The sequence below is a fragment of the Siniperca chuatsi genome, linkage group LG9 (genome assembly GCF_020085105.1).
Source record: "Siniperca chuatsi isolate FFG_IHB_CAS linkage group LG9, ASM2008510v1, whole genome shotgun sequence".
Classification (NCBI taxonomy): domain Eukaryota; kingdom Metazoa; phylum Chordata; class Actinopteri; order Centrarchiformes; family Sinipercidae; genus Siniperca; species Siniperca chuatsi.
Window position 1 is genome coordinate 25,815,332 of NC_058050.1, and position 23,425 is coordinate 25,838,756.

The 23,425-nt window shown below is 42.2% G+C and overlaps 1 protein-coding gene across 14 annotated transcripts in view; it reads left to right on the forward strand.

Annotated features, from left to right (window-relative positions):
- The window catches only part of LOC122881231 (vacuolar protein sorting-associated protein 13B-like), a 332,781-nt gene that overhangs the window by 301,203 nt on the left and 8,153 nt on the right, over positions 1 to 23,425 (forward strand). For all 14 annotated transcript variants that reach the window (XM_044207125.1, XM_044207131.1, XM_044207136.1 and 11 more), the window contains 14 exons: positions 2,176 to 2,442; positions 4,501 to 4,584; positions 5,776 to 5,951; positions 8,925 to 9,095; positions 12,393 to 12,600; positions 14,050 to 14,238; positions 14,915 to 15,061; positions 16,897 to 17,183; positions 17,910 to 18,037; positions 18,188 to 18,384; positions 19,558 to 19,676; positions 20,361 to 20,811; positions 21,380 to 21,550; positions 22,151 to 22,379. In XM_044207125.1, coding sequence (XP_044063060.1) covers positions 2,176 to 2,442; positions 4,501 to 4,584; positions 5,776 to 5,951; positions 8,925 to 9,095; positions 12,393 to 12,600; positions 14,050 to 14,238; positions 14,915 to 15,061; positions 16,897 to 17,183; positions 17,910 to 18,037; positions 18,188 to 18,384; positions 19,558 to 19,676; positions 20,361 to 20,811; positions 21,380 to 21,550; positions 22,151 to 22,379 — 2,824 coding nt within the window. The remainder of the gene's footprint in view (positions 1 to 2,175; positions 2,443 to 4,500; positions 4,585 to 5,775; positions 5,952 to 8,924; positions 9,096 to 12,392; positions 12,601 to 14,049; positions 14,239 to 14,914; positions 15,062 to 16,896; positions 17,184 to 17,909; positions 18,038 to 18,187; positions 18,385 to 19,557; positions 19,677 to 20,360; positions 20,812 to 21,379; positions 21,551 to 22,150; positions 22,380 to 23,425) is intronic.

Consider the following 23,425-nt stretch of genomic DNA (forward strand, 5'->3'; position numbering starts at 1 on the left):
CTACACAGAAAGCAGGAGCGTGTTTGCTACATTATGCCTGTTGACGACTGCTATGTGTCACTTTCAGAGCCAGGCCTTTTTCCCAGTGCTCATTTTGGGATGAGCACTTTTTAATCTCCTTTTTTTTTTTCCATTTGTATGTTATGACTTAGTTGTTGCTCGGCTAAAAACAGACTGTATTCTGTTTTTGTCAATTTTTGTAATCTGTTTTATAGCAGTAAAACAAAAGCTTATGAGTTTGAAGCCATCCAAAAACACAATGTGCCCCATCAATCCACAAAGATGATCACAGGAAATCATAAACCAGCATAAACCAAATCATGAACCAGCCGTGTTTGCCTTTTTACACCAAGAATGGTGGTGGATCATGTTTGGATTTTTCCCCAATTACAAGGCAGAGTCGTTGTATTCCTGAAAATGCAGTGATGCCATCAGATTATAGCGCTGACACTTTGTTATGTAAACAGTGTCAAGTGTCGCACATGTCTCCCTCTCGTCCTCCAGACAAAACAGACTCGGCCTTTCACATTCTTTCCTCCGTCTGTCCCAGACTTTGCTTACATCTTGTTCCCATTGGATCCAATGATAGGGTATGAGCGTTGGTCACATCCAATTCACAACACAAAGCCTCAGAGTGAGACAGCGGCTGCCACTACAGAGGAAGTTGGCTCCTCCCGCCTGCGTGAGCATACCTCATCTTGTGTTTTTTTTGGTTTTTGTTCTTTTTTTGAGGGGGGGGGGGGGGTCCTCTAAGTGTCACACACTGCTGTACTCCCTCTCTGTCTAGCTACCCTATGGTCTTTCATTGTCACTGCCTTTTTATCATTCATACTGGCACCTCATGTTGACTGCTGTTAAAAAATCCCCCTCGTATAAATCTCCCTCATATAAATACCATATACACACACATCTGTACACACATGCATTCTCTAATTACATGCGCGCACACACACACACACACTGGGCACACTTTGATGCCTGTGGTAGAACATATGTGAATACAGGGGTATTAGGGCTGCTACTGTTGATCATTTTATGATCATTGATTGATCTGTAAAATGAAAATAGTGAACAAAGCTTCAAACTGCTTACATTACCCAAAGGGTACACAGATTACAATTATATTCAAAAAGAGGAAAGCAACAAATCTTCACATCTTTCTAATACTCTCTAAAACAGACTTTCTCTTCGTTCTCTTTTTTTTTTTGTTCTTTTTGCACATATGTGCGTCAACACAGGAAGGAAGAGGAAGATGGGCAGTCAGGAAAAGAAAGTGTGTTATGGTGTTTTGTGTGTGTACATTACAGCTGGCTGCTGACGTGAGTGTGTGTCTGTGAATGGATATAAAGTAATGATTGATGGAGAGATTTCCCTCATTAGGGGCCTAAATGTTTCTCTCCAAGATCATTATCAGTGCCATAACCTGCAGAACAGACACAGCCATGCACGCAAGCAAAGCGCAAAGACATGAACACACACACACTCACAGAGAGTGGTAGAAGCAATCACTTCTGAGCACAATTAGATGTGTCACTCCCAGATGAGAGCTCCCTGGTGGCTTGGCTCTGTGTGTGTGTGTGTGAGTGTGTGCGTGTGCATCTATGTCCATAAATACACGCATGACATATGGATATGTCCACACAAGTACAGATTTATGTCGGTGGTACATGACATAAGACTAAAGGAAAAGTAGTGTGTGTGTATGTGTGTATGCACTCATCTGTGTGCATACTGTATATGGAGTGGTAGACAGTGACCTTGGAAAATGATCTGGCAGTGAGGAAGCAATCGTGCTAAATAGCGCAACCCTTTAATAAAAACAGTCAGCAGCAGTGCAGCTATAGAGGCATCAGGCCCTGGGAATCATTTTTAGTACCAGTGAAAGTAGAATTTGAAGTTTTACTCATTCATAATGCTTGAAGGTGTGATGCATTTCCTAGCACCAGTGACGTGAAGTGGTGAAGATTTGAAAGAATCTCAAACTCTCATCTTTCTGTTAGGTCGTGCTCAATGAACAGAGAAAGTAAAAGCATTTTCTTTTGAGGACATCATGATCACAGACAACAGGACATCTCTGTGTTCAAGGCTCTGTGTCTATTGCTTCCTACAGTACGTGAGATGAATTATTTTATTTCTAATTGTGGCAATTCTCCCCTGTAACCTTCTTCTCTCCAGGTAATAATCTGTGGGCGTCAGGTGATGTGCAGTTACCTGACTCAGGACATTGAGCTGCGGGTGGTGCAGCACTACGTGGGCCCTGACAGTCAGACGGTGGTCAGGGAACACTGTGACTGCCTGGAGGCAGGGGCCAAATTGCCGTCCTATGTGCTGGAGGACGCTGAGATGACAGAGCTGTGTGTGAGGGCCCAAGGAGATGAAGACTGGTCCCAGGATGTTCAGCTGGAGAGGAGGGACAAGGGCAGCAGCAGCTCTGTTGTACAGGTACAGTAACACAAACAGACTTGGACTGAGACTGTGGAGCCACTACGTGACTTTTAAGCTGAATAAAGCCACAAGTTGGCTAGTGGAACTGATTGTCTCTTTCCCAAAGACCTGCCTGGGTGCTCTTTACTGTTATAGGCTAAATTAGTTATTTTAAATGTCATTTTTTAAAAACCATGTTTGATATGAATATCATACACAGGCAGATAGAAAAGCACACAAGTATAGACTGTAGTAGCTCCATTGCGCACGGAATTGTCCAAATGCAAGCTGTTGAATGTGATAGCCAAACAAACACAGATAGACGCACACATTGCACACACCACTACTTCCAACAAGTTCTCCATCTAGACACACATGTTTGGAGCTGGTGACTGGACCACCAACTGTGGCCGGATTCTCATCTCCTGGGTGGCCACAGTGGCAGAGCTTCCATGCTGCTACTCACAGTTAGAGAACAGATTGAGATCTTCCCCTCAGATAGGCTTACAAAGGCACTCCAACCCATAACCCAACCATGTTGAGAGGCAGAAAATACAGTTTATGCTCTCTCATAACAACACTAACCATAGACAGGAAACACTAGCTGATATGTGGGCACAGGGACAGGCTTTGAAGGCACTTTCACACCGCTGGATAAGCGCCAGACAATCACTCCTTCACTCCATCCCTGCTGGTCTTGCTCTTGTTCTGTATTTTTCTTGTTCCCAGTCTTTATCCATACCTCTGTCTTTGTTTTCTTCCTTTATAAGCCCCATGCTCATGCTGTTAACAGCTAGCCGTTCTATAGCTCCAGCTTCTGTGCGTGGGTCTGAACATCTCTGACTCCACTCCAACCTCCGCTGTTATCTCTTCTCCTCAGATCAGCCATTCATTACACATATGGAGGGTTGGCTCCGATTGAGAGAGCTGCCTGGACTAGTAGCTGGGTCCTTAGATCTCTCTATCTCTGTGTGTCTCCTGTTATTTCACTCTCTTGTTTCCTCCCTTTCTTTTACTCTCTCGCCCACACACTGGCTCACTCATGTATCTTGTAGTTGTTACCTCCTCTTCTTTATTTATTTCATTCTCTGGCATTCAGCTTGTCCACCTGTTCCACCTTCTTACTCTCTCTGCTGTCTTTTTTCTCATCTCTCTCCTGATTATTTGTATCAGTAATCTATCTGAAGTAACTCCTCTTCCTCATTTCTCACCTTCCTCCTCCCTACTCTTATTTTCAACATCTTTTTTTGCCCTTGTCCTTTACTTTTGACAAACTACAGGAGGTCGTCTTGACCTTATCCCAGCGGTGAGTGTTTTTGGTGGATCAGGCCAATAGAGTATCTGTTTACCAAAGCTTCACTCCCTCATCCTGACAAGGCTGTTTTGCAAGGCCCATTATATTAAAACTGAATGTTCGCTCTGTCTCTTTGCTCCACTCTGCTGTCCCCACCAGTAAATGAAGTCCCCAGTCTGTCATAAACTAGACCACTTGTAATGTGCCTTGGCATCTCAAGTCTTTAATGAGGAGTGAGGAGTAAATGGGACAAACACCAGTGACACATTAAGAGCGCTTAGCCTTCGGTGGGCACATTCTCAGCCTTTAAATCTTGCTAAGATTTAAATGCCTGTAATGGCCCATTATCTGGCACAGATAACAACAGTTGTCATTCGCCTCAGCCATGATATTGTGTTGCAGGGCTTTAGGGAGACTTAACTTTTAACTACTGGAAGAAGCCAAGAAACAAAGTTTTTTAGGACAAAACATGATAATGCGTTACTGATGGAGGCAATAAACATTAAGTCAGTGAGTGAGAGGCAGCAAAGGCATTTAGGTCATCAGATATCCATATTTTACATGAAAACCACAAACAAACACAAACATGGTGCGCTTGAGTGTCCTTCATCAATCTTTTTCTTGTTAACCCTTTGCAATAAAGGAAAGATATGAGACATACTGAAAACATCACATTCTCCCAAACATAGTATGACTTCTCTATGAATATCTTTCATTAAAAATGTTTAAATTGAACAGTTGGATTTATAAGTAATAATAATAGCCAGTTTGTCTCCTTTCAGGTGCCTTGCTCCAGTGGTTCTTTGCTCTATGTGTGGTGTACTCTTATCACAATTGAACCTGACTCTCACATGCAGCAGAGAGTGGTGAGTATCCTGTGCACACACACTTACTCTTTGGCTTTGTTTCATTAGTCGTTCAACATGCCCTCATTGACATCCCTTCAGCACTTGCTCTCTGGGGAATCCCCGCCGCCATCATAAGTGTTGTTCCATTTGTCTTAAAAACTGAAGTGAACTTGGTGAGTTTAACCCTCGGAGGGCTGAGAGGGCGAGTCAACAGCGATGGTCACTACAGAGGTGTATATCACCCACAATGCATTGCAGTTATGCATTTGGTGCAAGAAAATACATCCATGGTTAGGTGGCAGTAATGTATATAAAACTCTTGTTGCCTAATTAGCAGATAGTTTCTCATTGATAGCTTGATATTTTACTGAAAAATGTCATATAACTAATTGTAGTTAATATTTACTTGGATTGTTGTACTGTTTAGCTTGTGCGATTTCTTTATTTCCAACATTATAAATCGCTGTGTTGTAAGATATCATACACCCGTAGCAATAATAGTTTTGATAATAATAATACAGATCACAAATAGATTGTAATAATAATTACAGGTAATTACAAAGTGCCTACATATTGCAATTATCCTCAGAAGACGCTTTCGCCTCATTGAAATGAGGCCTGCAGGTATTTCTGATGATTTGTAAAAAGCAGTATAGCCCTTAGCCTACAACTGGGAGTTGATCCATGATAGTTTGGGCTGAAAGTGTACAAGGGCAGTTGCGTTCCATTTATATCCCCCGCTCCTCCCCCACCCACTTTCCCTCTGCTCTCCAAGATGCCTCCGTGCAGCGTGTGCGGTTACGTAATACCAAGGGCTGAGGGGAAGTGGAACTACTAATGAAACGCATGACAGTGTTTATTTCCATATTTTCAGCTCAGGTAATGATAGCAATATATTAATGATTACTACAGCGCACCAAAGCATTACATACCCATATGCATTGTTTTTATTTGGTTGATCTGTACTGTTGTTACATCATTTGCTGATATATTTTCAACACATTGTATCTTATAAGGATAGTTGGAATTCAATGATTAGTCCAAAATCAGAAAACAGACTTTATAAGGATTCATGACAGCTGAATTATTGAACTTCTAAGACCATCATCACATTCAGCTAACTCTCCTTGCCAGTTAGTAATTATATAGTCCGTTTGTTTGGGCAGTATGTCTCACTGATGATTGTTCTGTATGAATCCCCTGTTTCAGGTGGTTTTCAGTCCACTGTATGTTATGAGGAGCCACTTGCCAGATCCAGTAATCGTCCATATAGAGAAGAGGAGTCTAGGACTGAGAGAGAGCCAGCTGATACGTGGACAGGGTCACCAGGAGCCCCTGTTAAACACTGAGGCCGACCTCACCCACCACCTCACTTTCCAGGCCAGGTAAAAAAAAAAAATGAAGCAATATTTATTTGAGCTCTGATACATTATGACCATCTAGTACATATTATTGCCCCAAATTTACAATACTTTTCCCCCCTGTAAGGGCAAGGTAGCTCTAAAATGTATAAAAAAAATAACTATCTCATCTGAAAGACCAAGTACAAAAATTTACATGACCCACAATACTTTCTACACAACTCATGATATATTAAAACAACTCAGTCTGTCCTCATGACTGAGGCAGACCTTCATCTGCCACTTCATCTCTGGCTGGTTTTCTGTTTCCATCCTCGCTATTTGCTCATAAACAAGATGGTTGCCGATCAGCAGGACAAAGTCACTGGACAATTTAGTTCTTTCAGTCCAACGTTATATTATGTCATCAGCAACCAGCTCATACTGCTGCAAAGGAGAGAGTCTGACTCTGGTCTTCTGTAATGGGTTTTTTATGCCTCCATTTAACCAAGATGGAGAGACACTTACTTAAGATTCTCTCACACCACATTCTGGTTTGAGCCAACATGAAGACATGATCCAGGGGAATCCAGGCACATTTCAGGGGAACAGGAAGCCAGCTTGACAGCAACTGAGACACAGCTCCAATTGCAACATTTCAGGTTGGACCATAATTACACCTCATTTAGATACAGGCCCTAACAGAAAGCAGGTTTTTGGCTCTATTTGTCCGTGTCTATTTGTGTGTGTGTGTGTGTGTGTGTGTGTGTGTTTGTGTGTGTGGAGATGATTGTATGTGTGTATGCACATGTTTGCGTGGGTGGATGGATGAGTAGTGTATGTGCACACGTGTCCTCGTATCTGTGTGTGGTCTGTGTCTGTCATTGTCTTGGTTAGCTATGTGCCAGTGTAAGTGTGACAGTCGCCACTTCATCATGGGCAGAGTCTGTCACATACATCATTACTACGCCTGTTACTCTGTCCCAGTTTGTCAGTGTGTGTTGTGTTCACACTTTCTCATATTGTCCATATCCTCTTGTAAGAGACATCTCTTTATACAGTTTGTCATAGAAGGCTCCACTAAGCTGAATCAATTGTCAAAATGTTTAGTTGCATCAGAATTTGCCCATGAAAGAAATGCCATGTATCTGTAATTCGTGTGTAGATTATATAGTCTAAAACATCACCATGATACCTCATGTGTCATGTCACAACATAAAAATGGCAGATGCTTTAGTCCAAAGTCTCTTTCAAGAACATGAGTGTTTATGTTTCAGTATGTGTGGCCCCAGGGGAAATAACTACCACATGTATATACTGTGTTGTTGTTGTTCCTACTGTATTTGTTATCTGTACATGTGTAATCTATGTTGTTTTATGCGAATCCATTGAAGAAAAATCACCCCTTTGGTAGCAACTAGTGGTGATCTGAATAAACAGAGTAAACGTTGAGTGTAATTGACTCCCCCTGAGAGAAGTTTTTGCTGTAACCATTGTGTGTTTAGATATCTGGTCACAAAGTTTGTTTTGATTTCAGCTGCCATAAAGGAACCACAGTGGCCATACAGTGACTGGGAATATATTTGGCCCCTGTTGTTGTAGATAAATCCTTTTCATGTGCGCAAAAAGCAAGCTCAGAAATAACTAAGTGTCTTGTCTTTCTGTATTGCAACCACAATGCTCCTTGTGTTTACAAACCGTCTCGTCTAAACCGCCTATTACCGCACAAACTTACATACCCCCCTCCCTTGTCCCCCCAACTCAATCCATCCCTCATCCCTGTCCATCCTCACAAACACACACACACACTACAAGCCACACATCTTCACACACATATATAACACACCCATGCACACAAGCCCCCCAACCCCAAACCTCTAGGACGGATCCAATCTTGAATGTTCGTTGGTCAACAGCTCATCTTTCCTTCCTGTAATTACACATAGTTTTGGGCTCTAATGGACGAGGTAGAGAGCAGAGCTGCGGTCTGCGACACAAGAGACACAGACAAGTCTTAACCAGAACCGTTATGTCCTGCTCTCCTCATATTGGCCACCACATTAGAAAGCTGAGGGTTACAATCAGAAGCCTCTTCCAGTTACCCCCTCAGGAACTAATCTGGATGAAAAGTTTCCTGTCAACACCTTGTCCCTCTCCTCTGTATTGCCCCAGATCCATAAGCAATAGCCCCTGTGTTCCTTTTATAGCACAATGAGCTCTATTAATAAACTACTGCTCTGGGGTATGGGGGCTGCTTTGCTTTAGCCAAGTGGAACTGGATGCTGCCCAGAGAAAGAGAAGGAGCTATTACATTGTTTGGATTTAGTTCTTTTTTCTTCTTGTTGCAAAGCCATAATTGACCAGTGTCTGGGGCTGAGGTATCCAATAGGATTATTTACTGCTGTTTAGCTTTTTCTATGATCTTTGTGAATTAGTGTTTGTAAGGCAAGACTGCATGTCAGGAAGAAAAATCCAAAACAAAAGACAAATTCAACCCTCTTCTAGGTTTCAGGGTAAACGCAGAGTTTAGCTGGAGGTCACTTTAATTGTTCTGGACAGAACAATGGGAATAGTCAGCTGCTGTCAAGAGATGTCTTGTTCTATAGTGAAATAAAAAATATGTTTGAATTGTTTCTGGCATAGAATAAGTAAACATGCTTCTAAGCCAGATTTGCTGACAAAATATACAGCAGTGGTTCACAACCATGTGCCTTTATGACCCTAAGAGTATGTAGGTTTTCATTTCAAGCAATCACTTATCACACCATCCACCACAGAGGAGGAGATAATCAAGATAAGTGAAATCAGCTGGTACAGTGCCTGCTTGGCAGGAGGACCTGCAGATTTTTGGGTAAAGATGTTTTAGAATCACTGAGAATATACATGTCCTGTAAGTTATCTATTTCCAATGAAAATTGGTTACATTCTCCCACATAGAAAAATAAACACATGCATCACATCAGGTACATCTTGTTAGAGAAATCTGTAATGATTTTGTGTTTATGGTCTGTCTTTTAGGGAGGATGAAGATGCTTCCCACTGTGCTGTACCAATCTCCACCAGCCTAATCAAACAGATCGTGAACAAGACTGGAAATGAGGACAACATGGAACACATCCTGGCTGACTTCTATGGTCCGAAGACCACCAATGAGCCACCGTGGCCCTACGTCACCAAAGATACTGACAGGTACTCCACATTAGTTGTTTCCTGTTCAGTGCCCTGTATTTTTCAGAATGTGTCTTTGGAATTTAAAGCAATTGGAAGGCGTGTCTATAAAGGTAAATATAAATGTAGTGAGTTAAAATGTGTTAAATCTTGCTTTTACTTTCATGATTAGTATTGATGACCTTTTATAAACAAAATCTTGAGGAGGCCATATGCACTTACAAGCACCTGGGTAGGATAAACAAGGTGAAGGCAGGATAGAGAAATAATGACACATAATGCAAGTTGTAAGTTAGATTCACACTAACAACATCATGAGTGTCTTCATCCCCTCGAGACACCATGACACCTCATGATCCTTTGTAATCAGTCAACATGTATAGTTCTTTTCCATCTTTGTTAAAGCACTTCTGCGTCAAGCATTAAATCTGGCTGTTAGGATTTCATAACACAAATTTCATCAAGACCCACCAGAGTGTTTTTTATAAGAGTAGGCCTCATACAGCATCCCTCCTCAAAGCACAAAGTTGTGCAACCGAGCCCTTTTAACGAGGGAGGTTTCTCTATGTTGCCGACTCTTTGTTCACATCATAAAACTGTTAACTGCAAAGACAATGCAGAGCCATGCATCAGACGTTAGCAGGGATCCCACTGCCGTCCCCACAGACCGGAGATTTAGGCTGTCAATCTGTCACAGTCCCGCTTTCTCACACAAGTCACAGGGCTTTGCATCAAGTTAAAACTTGGCACAGCTTTGCCGAGTGTACAGCGTGTATACTGTATATATGTGTATATGTGCACATGTGTGTATATGGGCCCATGCATGAGTTTACATATACCATTGGGCAGCCCACACATGTGAATCTGTCCACAAATGTCACTCTGGGAATCATCTTTTGTCACAAAGCAATCACATCTTGATAGCAGCGGTAAAAGATGTAGCCACATGCTCTCCCACAGGCTCTCCCACAGGCTCCGAGTTACAAAGAGTCCCAGTGGATCTGCTGGACACGTGAGCCATATGTCTGCCTGTGGTTGCCTGGGTTTCTCTGCTCTCTATACATACACAAATACACACATTGTTGCCCAGCAAATGCGCACACCACCATACACATCGCTCACCTTTAAATGTCACACACATTGCGTCTCAGTGGAGGGCTGCTATCTGGCGGTTTGGTATCAGGTTTCTCTATCAGTCAGGCCTCTCTCTTCCCTGCAATCCATCCCTGCAGACAAAAGCCCAAGGCCAAAGCACATTTCCTCATCAGTTTGTCTGAAACCCAGAAATCTGCTACTTTATTGTACAGGAGCATGAGGGAAAAATGGCACAGTAAGAGAAAAAAGAAAAGTGTCATTAGAGGATTAATAGCACTGATTGCTATCTCTAAACACACTCAGAACTTGGACAGAACGTGAAAGCCACAGTTTAATTTGTATATTTTTCCTTAATGTTGATAACAGTGATACAGTTTGCCTTTTGGAAAGAGGGTTCTGTCTCCCTGGCACTGCGGAGGAACCAAACCAACTGAACTCCTTGGCAGGGAGTGTGTAAATATTGTGTCTTAAAGGGGCAGAGGAAGTTGAAAGTGGTAAATGTTATTTTTCTTTCTCTGTTGGAATTTAATGGCAAAGAGGCACCTCCACAATCATTAAACAAACATCTTGTAGTGGTTGGGGTTAGGGTAAGTTCTTCTGTAGACTGTGTGCGTGTGTGTGTGTGTGTTTCATGTTCTTATATCCCAGTGGGGACTTTAACCTTAATGCACATTAACCAATGGGGACTTGTGTCACCGTGGGCACAAAAATTGAGGTCCGCACAGGTAGAGACTGCTTTTTGAGACTTGTTTTTAGGGTACAGGTTACATTTAGGTTAAGGTTAAAATTAGGGTAAGGGGCTAGGGAAAGCATTATGTCATTGACTGTCCCCCACGGGGATAGTGAAACAAATGTGTGTGTGTGTGTGTGGTTGTGTGTTCAGCAGTGTGCTTCTCAAAATCCACACTTCTAAAACCCTCAACACCAGAGTTGGCAGGTTTTGACAGAGGGTGCTGAACACATTTCTATCAATTACCTTTTTGTGAGCTCCATAATGTGATTTATGAGCCCTGCACTTTGCTGCCCTCAGCCTCGAGGTTAATGTCCTATTTAACACACACACACACACACACACACACACACACACACACACACACACACACCAGTAAATGGTAAAGAAAACTATCGTCAGTGCTTTTTTAAGTCCCATTTCAGAGCGGGGAGTCTTTGGTTATGTGACAAGTTTGAGATGGCAGGTTGGTAGGTTGAGCAGAGTCGAGGCGGCCTTGGGGGAGAGGGAAGACTGGGTCGCTTTTGATGGCTTTGAACTTCAGAGTAAGTCTGAGAGAACTGTTTGTTTGGCTCTCTTCTGGCATTCTGGCTGTTTAGGGTTCACAAGACCATGATTACCATGAAATGACTGCTGTGTCAGTTGATTGGTGGAAAAATGGTTGTGTGTTTCTGTCTGTCTGCCTGTTTGTCTGTGTCTCCACATGCCCTATGTGTGTTCCCAGATGCCTTGTCAACTGTTCTCTGTATCTGTTTGTATTGCATAACTTGTTTGAAGACCTTTTCTTTCTATGTATTTGTTTAGCCTGACTGACTGTCAGTGTGTTAATGGTCTGCATAGTATAACAGCAATTGTTTGTTTATATACAACACATTTGAATGCCTGTTTAAGGCTGCATGCTGCTCTATGTTTGGCAGTGTGTAAAACATGTCCATAGCCAAATAATATTGGCAGACAGGGGAAATTATATCCTTAATCGTAGTGATTGAGCATAAATGAGTTTTATTACCAAGCTGATCAGACAATAATGGTTGTTTATCAATACTGCATAACAAGTAGCTGTGTATCTTTCTCTCTGTCTATATATATGTCATTATAGCTATGTGTCTTCTATGGTGACATGTTTACTGTCCATGCACCCATAGCCTTACTGCAGTGGCCTAAATGAGAAACAAGCTCAGAACAGTAGAAATTTGTTCAGCATGTCTGCCTGCTTGTCCATAGTCTTGTTTAGCGCACTGGATAAAGTAGTGTTGAGCAAGGCATCAACACTGTCAGGATGTTTAAAACCCAGAAGTTCCACTTGTGCTTAAAATGTATGCATAATTTTACTGTAAAGATCAAAGCTTCGACTGGCACTGCCTGCATGATGTGATCAGTATCTATATTCTCATATAATGTATATCTGTCAAGGGGTCACTGTAGTAGAATCTAATTCCTTTACTTAGATGCTATTGGAGTGATTTCTATAATAGTGTGTTCTCTCGCCGCAGGTCAGTGCTGGAGCCCCTTGCCCAGTGGGACAGTCCCATGCAGGTGAAGTTATCCTGCTGGAAGTCCGGCCTGAACACTCTGCTGGTAGAGCTGCTGCCCTGGGCCCTGTTGGCCAACCACTCCCAATGGGACCTCTGGCTTTTTGAGGGAGAGACCATCGTGCTGCAGATACCAGCCGGCAAGATCATTGTACCTCCCAACTTCAAGGTAGGGTGCCAACTACAGTATATGTATCCTGCAAGAGACAGATTATGAAAAGACCGGTCAAAATCGACGCTGCAGAGACCAAGAGGCCAGTCCCAAGCTCCAGAAATGCTACTACATTTCCCATAATGCAACTTAATAGCATCTTTCCTTAGACTTCCCCTGCCAGGTAAATGCCCATGTCTTCCAAATTCCATGTCTTCATTTTGTAACATAGGCTTTCTGTTATAGACTTGTAGTCTTCAAGTCCGAATCAAGATAATAATGTCATCAGGGTTATTTTCTCAGACTTTAAAAAGTCAGTATACAACAGGTTCACAGGCTGAGTAGGACTCATGACAAGTAAACTGAACTTAGTAGTAGTATATATATATATATATATTAAATTATTTTATATATGTATTTTTGTACCACTTAAAATATTTATATAATACTTACATACATTTTACTATGCTACATCAAAGGAGTCATATTGCATGAATGTCAAATTTCAGATGTTTCCTATCAGGTCAAAAGTTTAGTTTTGACAAAAGTACTTTGCCAGTAGAAGTCATTCTGATTCTGAAAGACATTAATAGACTGTATACTTCCCAAATTTTAGTCACTGTATGATCTACAATGACCCTCCTATTGCAGACCTGGAAGTCTGTGTTTTTGTGGCATGACAGCCTTCATTATGGAACCAGCTTTTTCTTCATTTCAGCCTTGACTAATAAGCACAAAACTACAATCATTCACCAGAGCCGTATTACAACAATATTCCCTGCCTAAGTCTTTATCTGCAGCCAAGCTCTGTCGCCCTATAATGTAGGCATGTCTCCTTACTGGCTTCTGAGATCACAAGAAGACGTCTGCAGATGGTTTTTCCCCCAGTGGAACATAACACACACATACACAGATTTTTCTACCACTAACCCAGGGCTAAGCGGGAAGGCAGCGTATCAAAGAACAAGTGCTGATACGGTTCAGCACGAAGAAACAAAATAAAAAGTTGTAAATGTGTAATAGCCTGTGAAATAGAAACAAATAAAGCATTGTTTCCATAGCACCCTGCTTTTTATTATGGAATGACAAGTGGAGAGAAGATTTGGTCTCCGCTGTGACTCTTTCAGAGTTGATCGGTTTATGGGAGAAGGCTGGTGTTTGATCGGCATGTTTCATGATGCTGCTGAGCTGCACAGCCAGATGAACAATCAGCGTGTCACTCATGCATCTGTGGGGCACTTAAATTATGTTCTCCTAACAAAACTAACAGTTATGGAAGTTTTATACTCCCCAGTTCCAGGACTATTTGAAATTGACTGTTTCCAAAATACAATCAAATACAGTGAATTTTAATAGTAAATTATGTCTGACATGACTGACAATGATTTGACTTCTGATTCATTTTCTTCCTAATTCGCCATCTGATTGTCTCCCTTCCTCACCCTCTCATTGTCCTCCACCATCCAGGAAGCCTTCCAGATAGGTATCTACTGGGCCCACACTAACACCGTTCACAAGTCTACAGCACTGAAACTGGTCCATGACCTGACTTCCCCTCGATGGAAGGAGGGATCAGGCTCAGAGGTGGTCACTCTGGATGAGGAGGGATATGTAGAGGCCGACATTACCCTGGGAGCCTTCCCTGGCAGACAGAAGGTGAGGGAAACAACGATCAAACTTTAAAGCTTTTACTGCATACAGTCACCACTGCTTATTCAGTGTCCCTGAATTTAGAGAGGTGTATTCCAGAAAAGGAAAGTGAAGTAATTTATTGAAGTCTCAGGGGAAGTCCAGACACATTAGGCCTTTTTAATGGGGTAGTAATGTATCACAATGTATTTCACATTTTGTGGTGTATTTATTGAATTACATAGTGGTTTTCTGCTGTTTTTTACATCACAGTGTTTCTACAGCATACAGAGCTGTAGACTTGTTTACTCCCTAAGAAGTATACTGGTAGGTAGGCATTTACAAAGGTAAATTATATATTATTAGGCAAAGTAAAAAAACGAAATAGATTTTTGAGACACAATTGTGAGATGGACCCCAGAGCAACACAGCAACTAGAAAAACATATGTTAACAGCAAGCATTAGATATCATACATACATTTAATTATTCAAAAAGTACAAAATGAAGTACTAACATGATTCCCAAACAGTTGTTGTTGTTTTTTTTACTGTTTAATGTTGCAAAGAGCGTACAATGGAATTGTTTTGTAGTACAATGCAGTATAATGTAGTTTGTGTGTTTAATAATGTATAATATGTATAATTACTGCAACAACTTATCATTTATAGCTGGCAACTCAGTGTCTGTTGTTTCCTCTGTAGCTGTGTCAGTTCTGCGTGTCATCAGTGGTGAGACATGGCATCCAGATCCTACAGATAGAGGACAGAACGATTTTTGTCAACAACACTCCTTACATGATACAGTACAGGCCTCTGTTGACTGACCATGCACTGGGAACTGATGACCAGGTAAGGTGCATTGCTGCTCAAATAAACACGCTCTTTTTGCACTGAACTGAGGGTTTCTCTGAATCACACTCTGTTTTCAAACTACCATGCACACAAACATGCAATAAGTAAACCTCAGTAGTGTGACTGAGTGGAAGTTTCACAAGAGTACAGAGGATTTCTTTTTTGAAATGCACAAATACAGAAACGTTTTGTATGTGTTTTTCTCCACCTTTATTTAAACATGTAAAACAGCTGCTTGTGCTGGCATAGTGCTAGAACATATGAAAAGTTTCCAGCCATACAAGGCTAATATTCCATACATCGCAACACCTGCCCAGTCTCTTAAGTCCCCACCAGCTTAACTGTTAGCTCCAGCTCTCTGTAAAACAGTGAAATTGTGTAAATCCTGGGCCCATAGCATCAATTCCTCACTCCTACCTCATAACCATAAGGCCTGTGTGTGTGTTTTCATGTATGTGTATTGCCCTGCATCATGTCTGTCCTGTCCTGCTGAAGTTTCTGAAGCTTCACACATACAGTATATTCCCTATGCACATTACTCACACGCATCCACCCCAGCACTACCACACATACACATTGCTCGGATGTAGTAAGCCGTTTTCCATCAGATCATGTTGCTCCCCCTCTCTCCCTCCACAGTTCTCACCATGTGGCAATGGCGCTTCATAGGGACATTAGACAAACATCTAGAATTGGATGCAGGTTTCCCTTCTCGCTTTCATCTGCTGCTTGTCCCCAAAGAGAGCAACAATGTAGTGATGTCATTTAACGAGCCTTCAGATCCTCTTAAAGAAGGATGGCAGAGCTTGCCAGTTGCCACTAATTGACTGAAAAACCTTTAAAAAAAAGAGCTTAAAAAAACTAAATAGTGGGCAATGGGCTTAACAATAACACAGACCACAAACAAGGCTAGGAATGCCTTTCTACTTGGTCTATTCATCATGCTTAGTGCCTAATCCCTGTAGTCCTCAACTACTCGCTGCTCACTGGCTGCTAAACCAGCACAGCAGGGCTTCTCTGCTACCAATTTAGTGCTAAGCTCAGTGGGAGAAAGAAGAGAGTACAATAACAATGTGGTTTTACCATGTATCTTTTGTTGTAATCACTTGCATCTTCTTTGCTCTCTGTCTTTCTTTTGTTCTTGCCCTTCATGACCCATCTCATATCCTTTTCTGACACAACTTTTGTCTTCCCTTTCTTTATTCTCATTTGCTCTCCTCACCTCCATTCTTTCTTCTTTTTTTTTGGTCTCTTTTTTTGCTTTTATGTTTTTCCTTCCTCATCTTTTTTTAACTTATTTTATTTTACTTTATTTTCCATCCCCTCCTTTCCTGTCCTCTCCTCCTTTCTTTTGCTCTCCTCCTTTTCTTTCCTCCTTTCCCTTTCTTTCCCTTCCTCTCCCCCTCCTTCCTTTCCTCTCTCCTCTCATCTCCTCTCTTCCCCTCTTTTCCTGTCCTTTGCTTTCCTCCACTCATTTTTCTTTCTTTTACTCTCCTCTCTTCCTTTCCTTTCTTTACCTTCATCTCCTCCCCTGTCCTTCCCTCCATTCCTATCTTTTCCTGTACTCCCCTCTCTTCTCCTCTCCTCCCCTTCACTCCTTTCCTCTCTCCTGTCCTCCCCTCTTCTCCTTTCCTTTCCTCTCCTCCACTGCTTTTTTTCCTTTTCTCTCCTCTTTTCTTCTCTTCTTCTCCTCCCCTCCTTTCCTCTCTTTTGCTATCCTCCTCTCCTTTCCTCTCTTCTCCTCTCCTCTCCTGTCCTCCACTCCTGTTCTCCTCTCATTTCCTCTCCTTTTCTTCCCTTTTCATCATGTTTATATCATGTCCTCTCCTCAGGCCTGTGAGGTACCAGAGACAACAGCGTTCAGCCTGGCTCCCTCTGAACATTCATCCCTGGCCAAACCCTGCTCTGTGCCATGTTGGGACCTCCTCCAAACCAGCGTCCAGGGGAAGGTGGAGTTCCCTCTGCCCCTCAGACACATGCTCTTCAGCTTGTTTCCGAGGCCTGATAGTGGAGTTGGATCTGCAGCATGGAGCCTCCCCGCTCCCATCCGACCAGAATTCCCCAGGCAAAGTTTATCTGTGCCCGGGGAACCAGACTCTGGGGGTGGCCTGAGCAGCAGGTGTGTGAAACAGAGCATTTGTGATTTGCTGGCTGTGACAGTCCATTTAGAGCAGGGTACTGAACCCCGGCTGGCACAGGACATATAGCGTGGAGGTACTGTTGATGGTCACAGCTTGTTAAACACTGCTGATGAAGCAAAAGGAGAAATGCCCTCAACATTTCCACTGTCAGTCTCTCTGCTCGTCTCGTGCAATTGATCCCTCTCAGTCTATCTCATGTCTTTCTTTCTCGCTGTCTTACTTACCTTTTTTTCTCTCTTTTTTTTCTTGTGTCTTTTTCTCTTAACTTAGCCCTAGTAAAAAACTATTTCATCTTCCTATTGCCAAAAACACAGGGTACAGAGTACGTACAGTGTATTGGCCAATGAGTATATATTTTTCTTGAGATACATCCTTGTGTTCTGGTGTTTGACTGGCCAGCTTGGCTCTCATTTACTGTGTGCAAATGTAACATGCAGCCAAACACACATACGTAAATAGAAACACAAATATGGACACACACACACACACACACAGTGTCAGTGTGTCAATGCCTGGCTTAGGTTAGCTCTGCCCATGGATGCACCTCAGTGATTTGCAAATGGACATTGTAATATGACGTTTGACATGTTGGTGGGTGTGTGAACTCTTATTGGTGTGTGGTTAGAAGCGGTTGGGATATGAGCGGTCGGTGGACAGTTTATTTATGGACTTTGTTTATTTATGTTTTTCTCTGTGTTTTGTAGAAGCATAGTACTGACATATCAGGAGCACCTTGGGGTGACATACATCATTCTGAATGAGGACCCCTGTCCTCGCATGCTGATCCATAACAAGTGTCCTATCCCACTGCTGCTAAAGGAAAATGTCAAAGGTAGGTAGGGAAAGGCCCGACTGGACTGGACTTGTTTCCTCTCCTGTTATCTCATCTCATCCCATTCCCTTCCTTCCCCTTTCCACCCGTCTTATACTATTATACTACTTATACTACTATTTGTTTACTTTTTCCTCTTATAATCTATAGAAACTCCAAGGACTGAGGTGTACTGCCGTCCTCTGCCTGCTAATTGCTCCCTGCACCATGAGCTCTATCACCACTTTTCCAGTTTCCCCGAGTGCAGGCAGAAAGAGATGCTGCCCACACTGCTGTTGAAAACCACCTCAGACCACAACTCCACCGACTGGACTGATCCCATAGATATCAACTGCCCCGGCACTCAGGTAAAAGCATGCACGTAGGTAAGGTGAGGTGTAAAGATGTCAGGATTTTGTCTCAGGTGTGAGGGGATGTCACACCTCTCAACACTAAATTTTTCAGTATATTTCCCTTTTTGATTTTAATCAGTTAGTGTAGGAATATAACATTTTCTTTCCATCATCCCTCTTCTCAAAATTCTCATCAGCACTTATCAACACAAAGATTGCCCTCAAGCGCTCTTTATGAGATCTTACTTTCTTAATTACTACTGACTGTACAGTACATTATAGAACTCATCGTCACAGCTCCCACTGTTACTGGAATTGGCAGTTAGGTGGAGCCAGAGTTTATCATGTGTTAGCAGCACCAAGGAGAATAGTCCCATCACAGGCTCATAGTTGATGTTTTTAATTAACTGACTAATAACAGCCAGATATGTGATGGGAGGATGTAATCCACTTTAACTGTCTTTATATTTTCCCAAAACTAGCTTTATATTTGGAAAAAAATGTTTTCTCATATATAGTATCAAAAATGCCATGTTTTGCATGGCTACACTGTTACAGTACATGAATACATTTAGGGGAATGTTTATCAAATGTAAGGTTCAGTGCACATATTTAAAACATTTCCCCCTTTTTTTTTAGAAAGCAGCTTTAGTTCAATAGTTTGTGTTTTGTGTGTGTAGGTGTGTGTGTGAATACCCACTGGAGTTAAGTAGCTAGTCAGCCAGTATTTTTGGTTTGGTCAGTTTAGTAGTGTGAGGTTAGCAAGATGTTAAGGAGCAGTGTGTGTAATGTTTGGTGTTGTGTCTAGCCTGCTGCAGGTTGAGGTTGAGGTTGAGGCTGTGTATCTCTGGTTACTGTGAGGTCTGAGTCTGTGGTAGGGGTGAGAGGTCAAAGGTTGGATTTATTATGACTGCGCAGCAAAGCGTTCTGCATGATCAGCTTCCTTTCGTCACATGAGGGGCTGATCACTCTGAACCTGGAGTGGTGGAGGTTAAAGTCAGACACATGTATGCTCTGAAACACACATACAAAGAACAGTGTAAAGACCGCTCAGCTATGAATGAGTTAAGTTACCTCCTCAAAGTTTATTTAAGGTGAAAATGAGCATGTGCAACACTCTCTATCCATAGAGAGTATTCAAGTGTATTGATCTGTCTCACCACAGATCTGTATTCTGTTGTTGCTCAGGTGGTGTTCCTGCCAGGCTTTGGCTGTCTCTACATCAACATGGAGTATGAGAAAGGCACCCTGGTTCTGTCTCTGGCACCAGAGGGCAGCGTGGACGCTGTAATCAACCAGCACAGCAGGTATGTGTGCACAGGCAGTGGTTTTATTGTTGTTTTATGCTCCCTACATATTTGAACCATAAGAAATCATCTGTGCATGTTGTTCTTCCTAACCTCAAGGTATCTATCCGTGTGCCTTTTATTGGGTTCACTTCAAATAGCTTTATGATTATTGTTAACAGCAATGTTTTCATGCAGCAGTTGTTACCAGACTCCAAACATGAAGAAACAAGCATCATTTTCACCACAGGAGGGCAATAAAACCTTCTTGTGTTGTCATGAGTGAAATTACTACAGTAGAACATGGTATTACAGCTTTTTTCCATTACATCAACACATATCTGCTTTGTCATTTTGGCAAAACAGGAAATTAATATAATGACATATTAGGTAAATGTAAACAAATTACATCATTCAGTGATCTTTGTTAATGTGCTCTGGTGGTAGGAAATTCAGCACAAGATGAATGAGTTTGGTCTCTCGTTATCCTCTACAAATCATCTGAATCATAACACAACTACTTAGTTTAGACTTAAGTTATGTTTAAGATGGAGATGTTTTCTTGCTTATCGACAGTAATAAGGGGGAACTAAACCTATGACAGCCTAAACGATTGTTAGACATGGTATCGGTGCAAACCATTACAGTCCTTTATTTATTTCAGTATATAATACTTTCACATTAATGACTTCTGTTTTGTTTCAGGTCTTCCAAGCTGTCCTTTAGAGTCCTCCTGAGTGAAGCCAGTGTGGTGTTGAGTGATGACATCACCAGTCCCTCTGGTTCTGTGGAGCTGCTGAGACTCACGTTGACCAAGCTGCTCCTCAGCCTGGCGCCAGCACCCACCTCCCTGCCTCCGGAGCTGGTAGTTGACCCTGGCATGGGCGCAGCACCCATCCCTACTCTGATGCCTGACGCCTCTCTGATCGAAGTCTACTGCTCCAGTCTGCAAGTAGACAACCAGCTGTATAACCGAGCAAGTTTCCACTTCCCCGTGCTGCTGTGCCAGGATCAGAGAGGGGGAGCTGAGCCCGGGGGTCCGTGGAGCAGCGATGCCAACCCCACTGAGACTCCTGAAGCCCTGGAGGAGTTCAAACGCTCTTGTTTCCTGCAGCTGAGGATGGTGCTGGCTGGGGACAGATACACTGTGGAGGAGGTTGGATTCATTCTTCTTCGTATTTGCATTTTCTTTGTCACAGTAGACAAGCACATAATAGTGCATATTATTTATAACCTTTGTTAAAATGGGTAGTCTCATTGAGATCAGATCTCTTTTGCAAGGTAGACCTGAGTACTCTACTGCTGTCACTTTCATAACCTGAACATAATTTATTTTTCTATTTTTCAGTTTTTTATCAGCACACTTCTGCTATTAAACATATATTAGTGCTACCTCTCTGACTCACTGCAATCACATAGCAAACTCGAGCAACCACCTTACCAGTCACTTAGCAACATGCTACCATAAAGATTTTGCTCAGAGACATTAATATTCATCAGAAAATTTTGTCTTTTTTAGTAAATTATTTAACAAAATAACACAGTTTAAAATTGTTTTACGACTGCATTTTAGCTCATGTCAAAAAAGACTAAATTCCTCAGACATTTGAAAGCCGTCCCCCTCTTATGAGATGACCGGTAATCTGTGTGTCCAAGTCCATTTATTCCTTTCGTAATAATCATGAATCAACAGTTCTCATAAGAGTTGTGTGCTTTCTCCTCAGGTCACCTTCCAGCTCCAGCCTGCCAGAGTCTACCTTGAAGACACCTTTGTTTACTACATTAAGACCCTGTTCCACACCTACATCCCTGACAGTGCCATGGCCTCAGCCTCAGCCACAGCAGTGACCCAGCGGAGTAGAGAGTTTGGATCAGCCCCCACCCTCCCTGAACAGGTGCACTATTCATAACGTAATGTTTTTATTTAGGTACTGATGAGGCTGAATGTTTTCTGGTTTAGTCACTGCATTCTCATAACATTATTACCACAGTGGTGCATTTAGCTCGGGCCAGACATACAGGAAGCAGCATCCAACCTCATTATGGTTATCAGCATGCCTATGAATGAGGTCTGCTTATTTTGGAGCAGTATTTAATTAATAAATGAAAGTCACATTTCTATTGTTTTAAAAATGGTTACACTGTGGCTAAAATTTAGCAGGTAGATCCTTCATTTTTTCGGCATGATTTTTTCACAACAGTGTGATCCACAGTTCCGTAAAAGATTAATGCGCTTACGATACCTTCATGTCATCATCTTCATATCATCTGATGCTTAAATAATACTTTTGACAGGAATAGATGATAATATGTCACATAATTTTACTGCATGGCAGAAAATGGTTTCTCATGATTATTGTATACTAATTCAGCCATTATTAAGCTATTCCCATTAAGGAACTCATGTCTGTCCTGTATATCACAAGATGTTCATTAGTGTTATTTGTGGTCATTACTCTCTTATCTCAATACTAAAACTATTACATTTCTTCCAGGTGCTTCAGTCGGTGCAGGCGTTGGTCCACCCTGTGCGGTTGCAGAGGCTGACCATCCAGCCGGTCAACCTGTTGGTCAGCATCCATGCCTCCCTGAAGTTGTACATCGCTTCAGACCACACTCCTCTCTCTTTCTCCCTGTTTGAGAGAGGGCCGCTGTGCACCACAGCCAGACAGCTAGTCCACGCTCTAGCCATGCACTATGCTGCCGGAGCCCTCTTCAGAGCTGGTAGGTAGTCGCACAACTTCTTTCTCTCTCAAATGCCTCATATTCACCTGCTGTCACATTATTCACACCATACAACAAATGGTCCTTCAAGCCAGCTTGTGTTTTCATATACTGACTGATAATATTGCACTACAGGGACACAGATTTACAATCTGTATCCGAATAACAGGATGTGTGCTCAAGTGAAAAATTACACAATTTATTCTCACTAAGTCTCGAGTTGAGCTGTGAAATGATTGCACTCAAGGGCTCCCATTGTTTTGTGACAGAAAGTGCAGTAAAACTGTAGAGCTACAGGAAGCAAAATCTGAATCACTGGAGGCTTAAAAAAGATTTAGATTCTCTCAGTGTCATAATTTACTGTTTAATCATGAGGTTTGACTGATGACTCATGTGCGTAGGCAGTACGTTATGGATAATCTGTGAACGGCCACCAGGTCTAAGTCTGACTTATCAGGCCCTATAAATGGCTCTGTACCTCTCTCCTGCGTTGTCCTCCTGTCTAGTCAAAGCCTCCACACATGTTCTGATTTAACCCAGTCATTTCTACATCAGAAATCACAGTTCTGGACGGACACTTCCTTCCCGCTGTCTCTCGTTAGAGCTCTCATTTCTGCTCGTATTTCAACACGTCACCTCACCACGTTCTCCTCTTCCTGAGTCATCATGGAGTGAGGGGCACCGGGAAGCATTGCATTCTGGCACTGATTAGTATTAGGATGTACGGCACTGTGATCACACATACACCCACAGGCATAAATCCACACACAAACACATGCAAAGACTTATGGACATATGGATAATAAAAGGCGTACGCTATCTATGCATACACTCCAGTATATGCGTATGTATGTGTGTGTTTAAAAGCATGACTCAGCCCTGTAAACATCAGCTCCTGTCAGGACTTTTTGCTTTACCAAAACCACAACTGGAAGAGCATGTGAAGCAAAACGACCACTAGGTCCCACTGGAGTTGGTTTCCTACCATTAGAGTCCATCACTCAAGTGCAAATTGACGGAGAATAAGAGCAGAGCAGGGTCTGGCG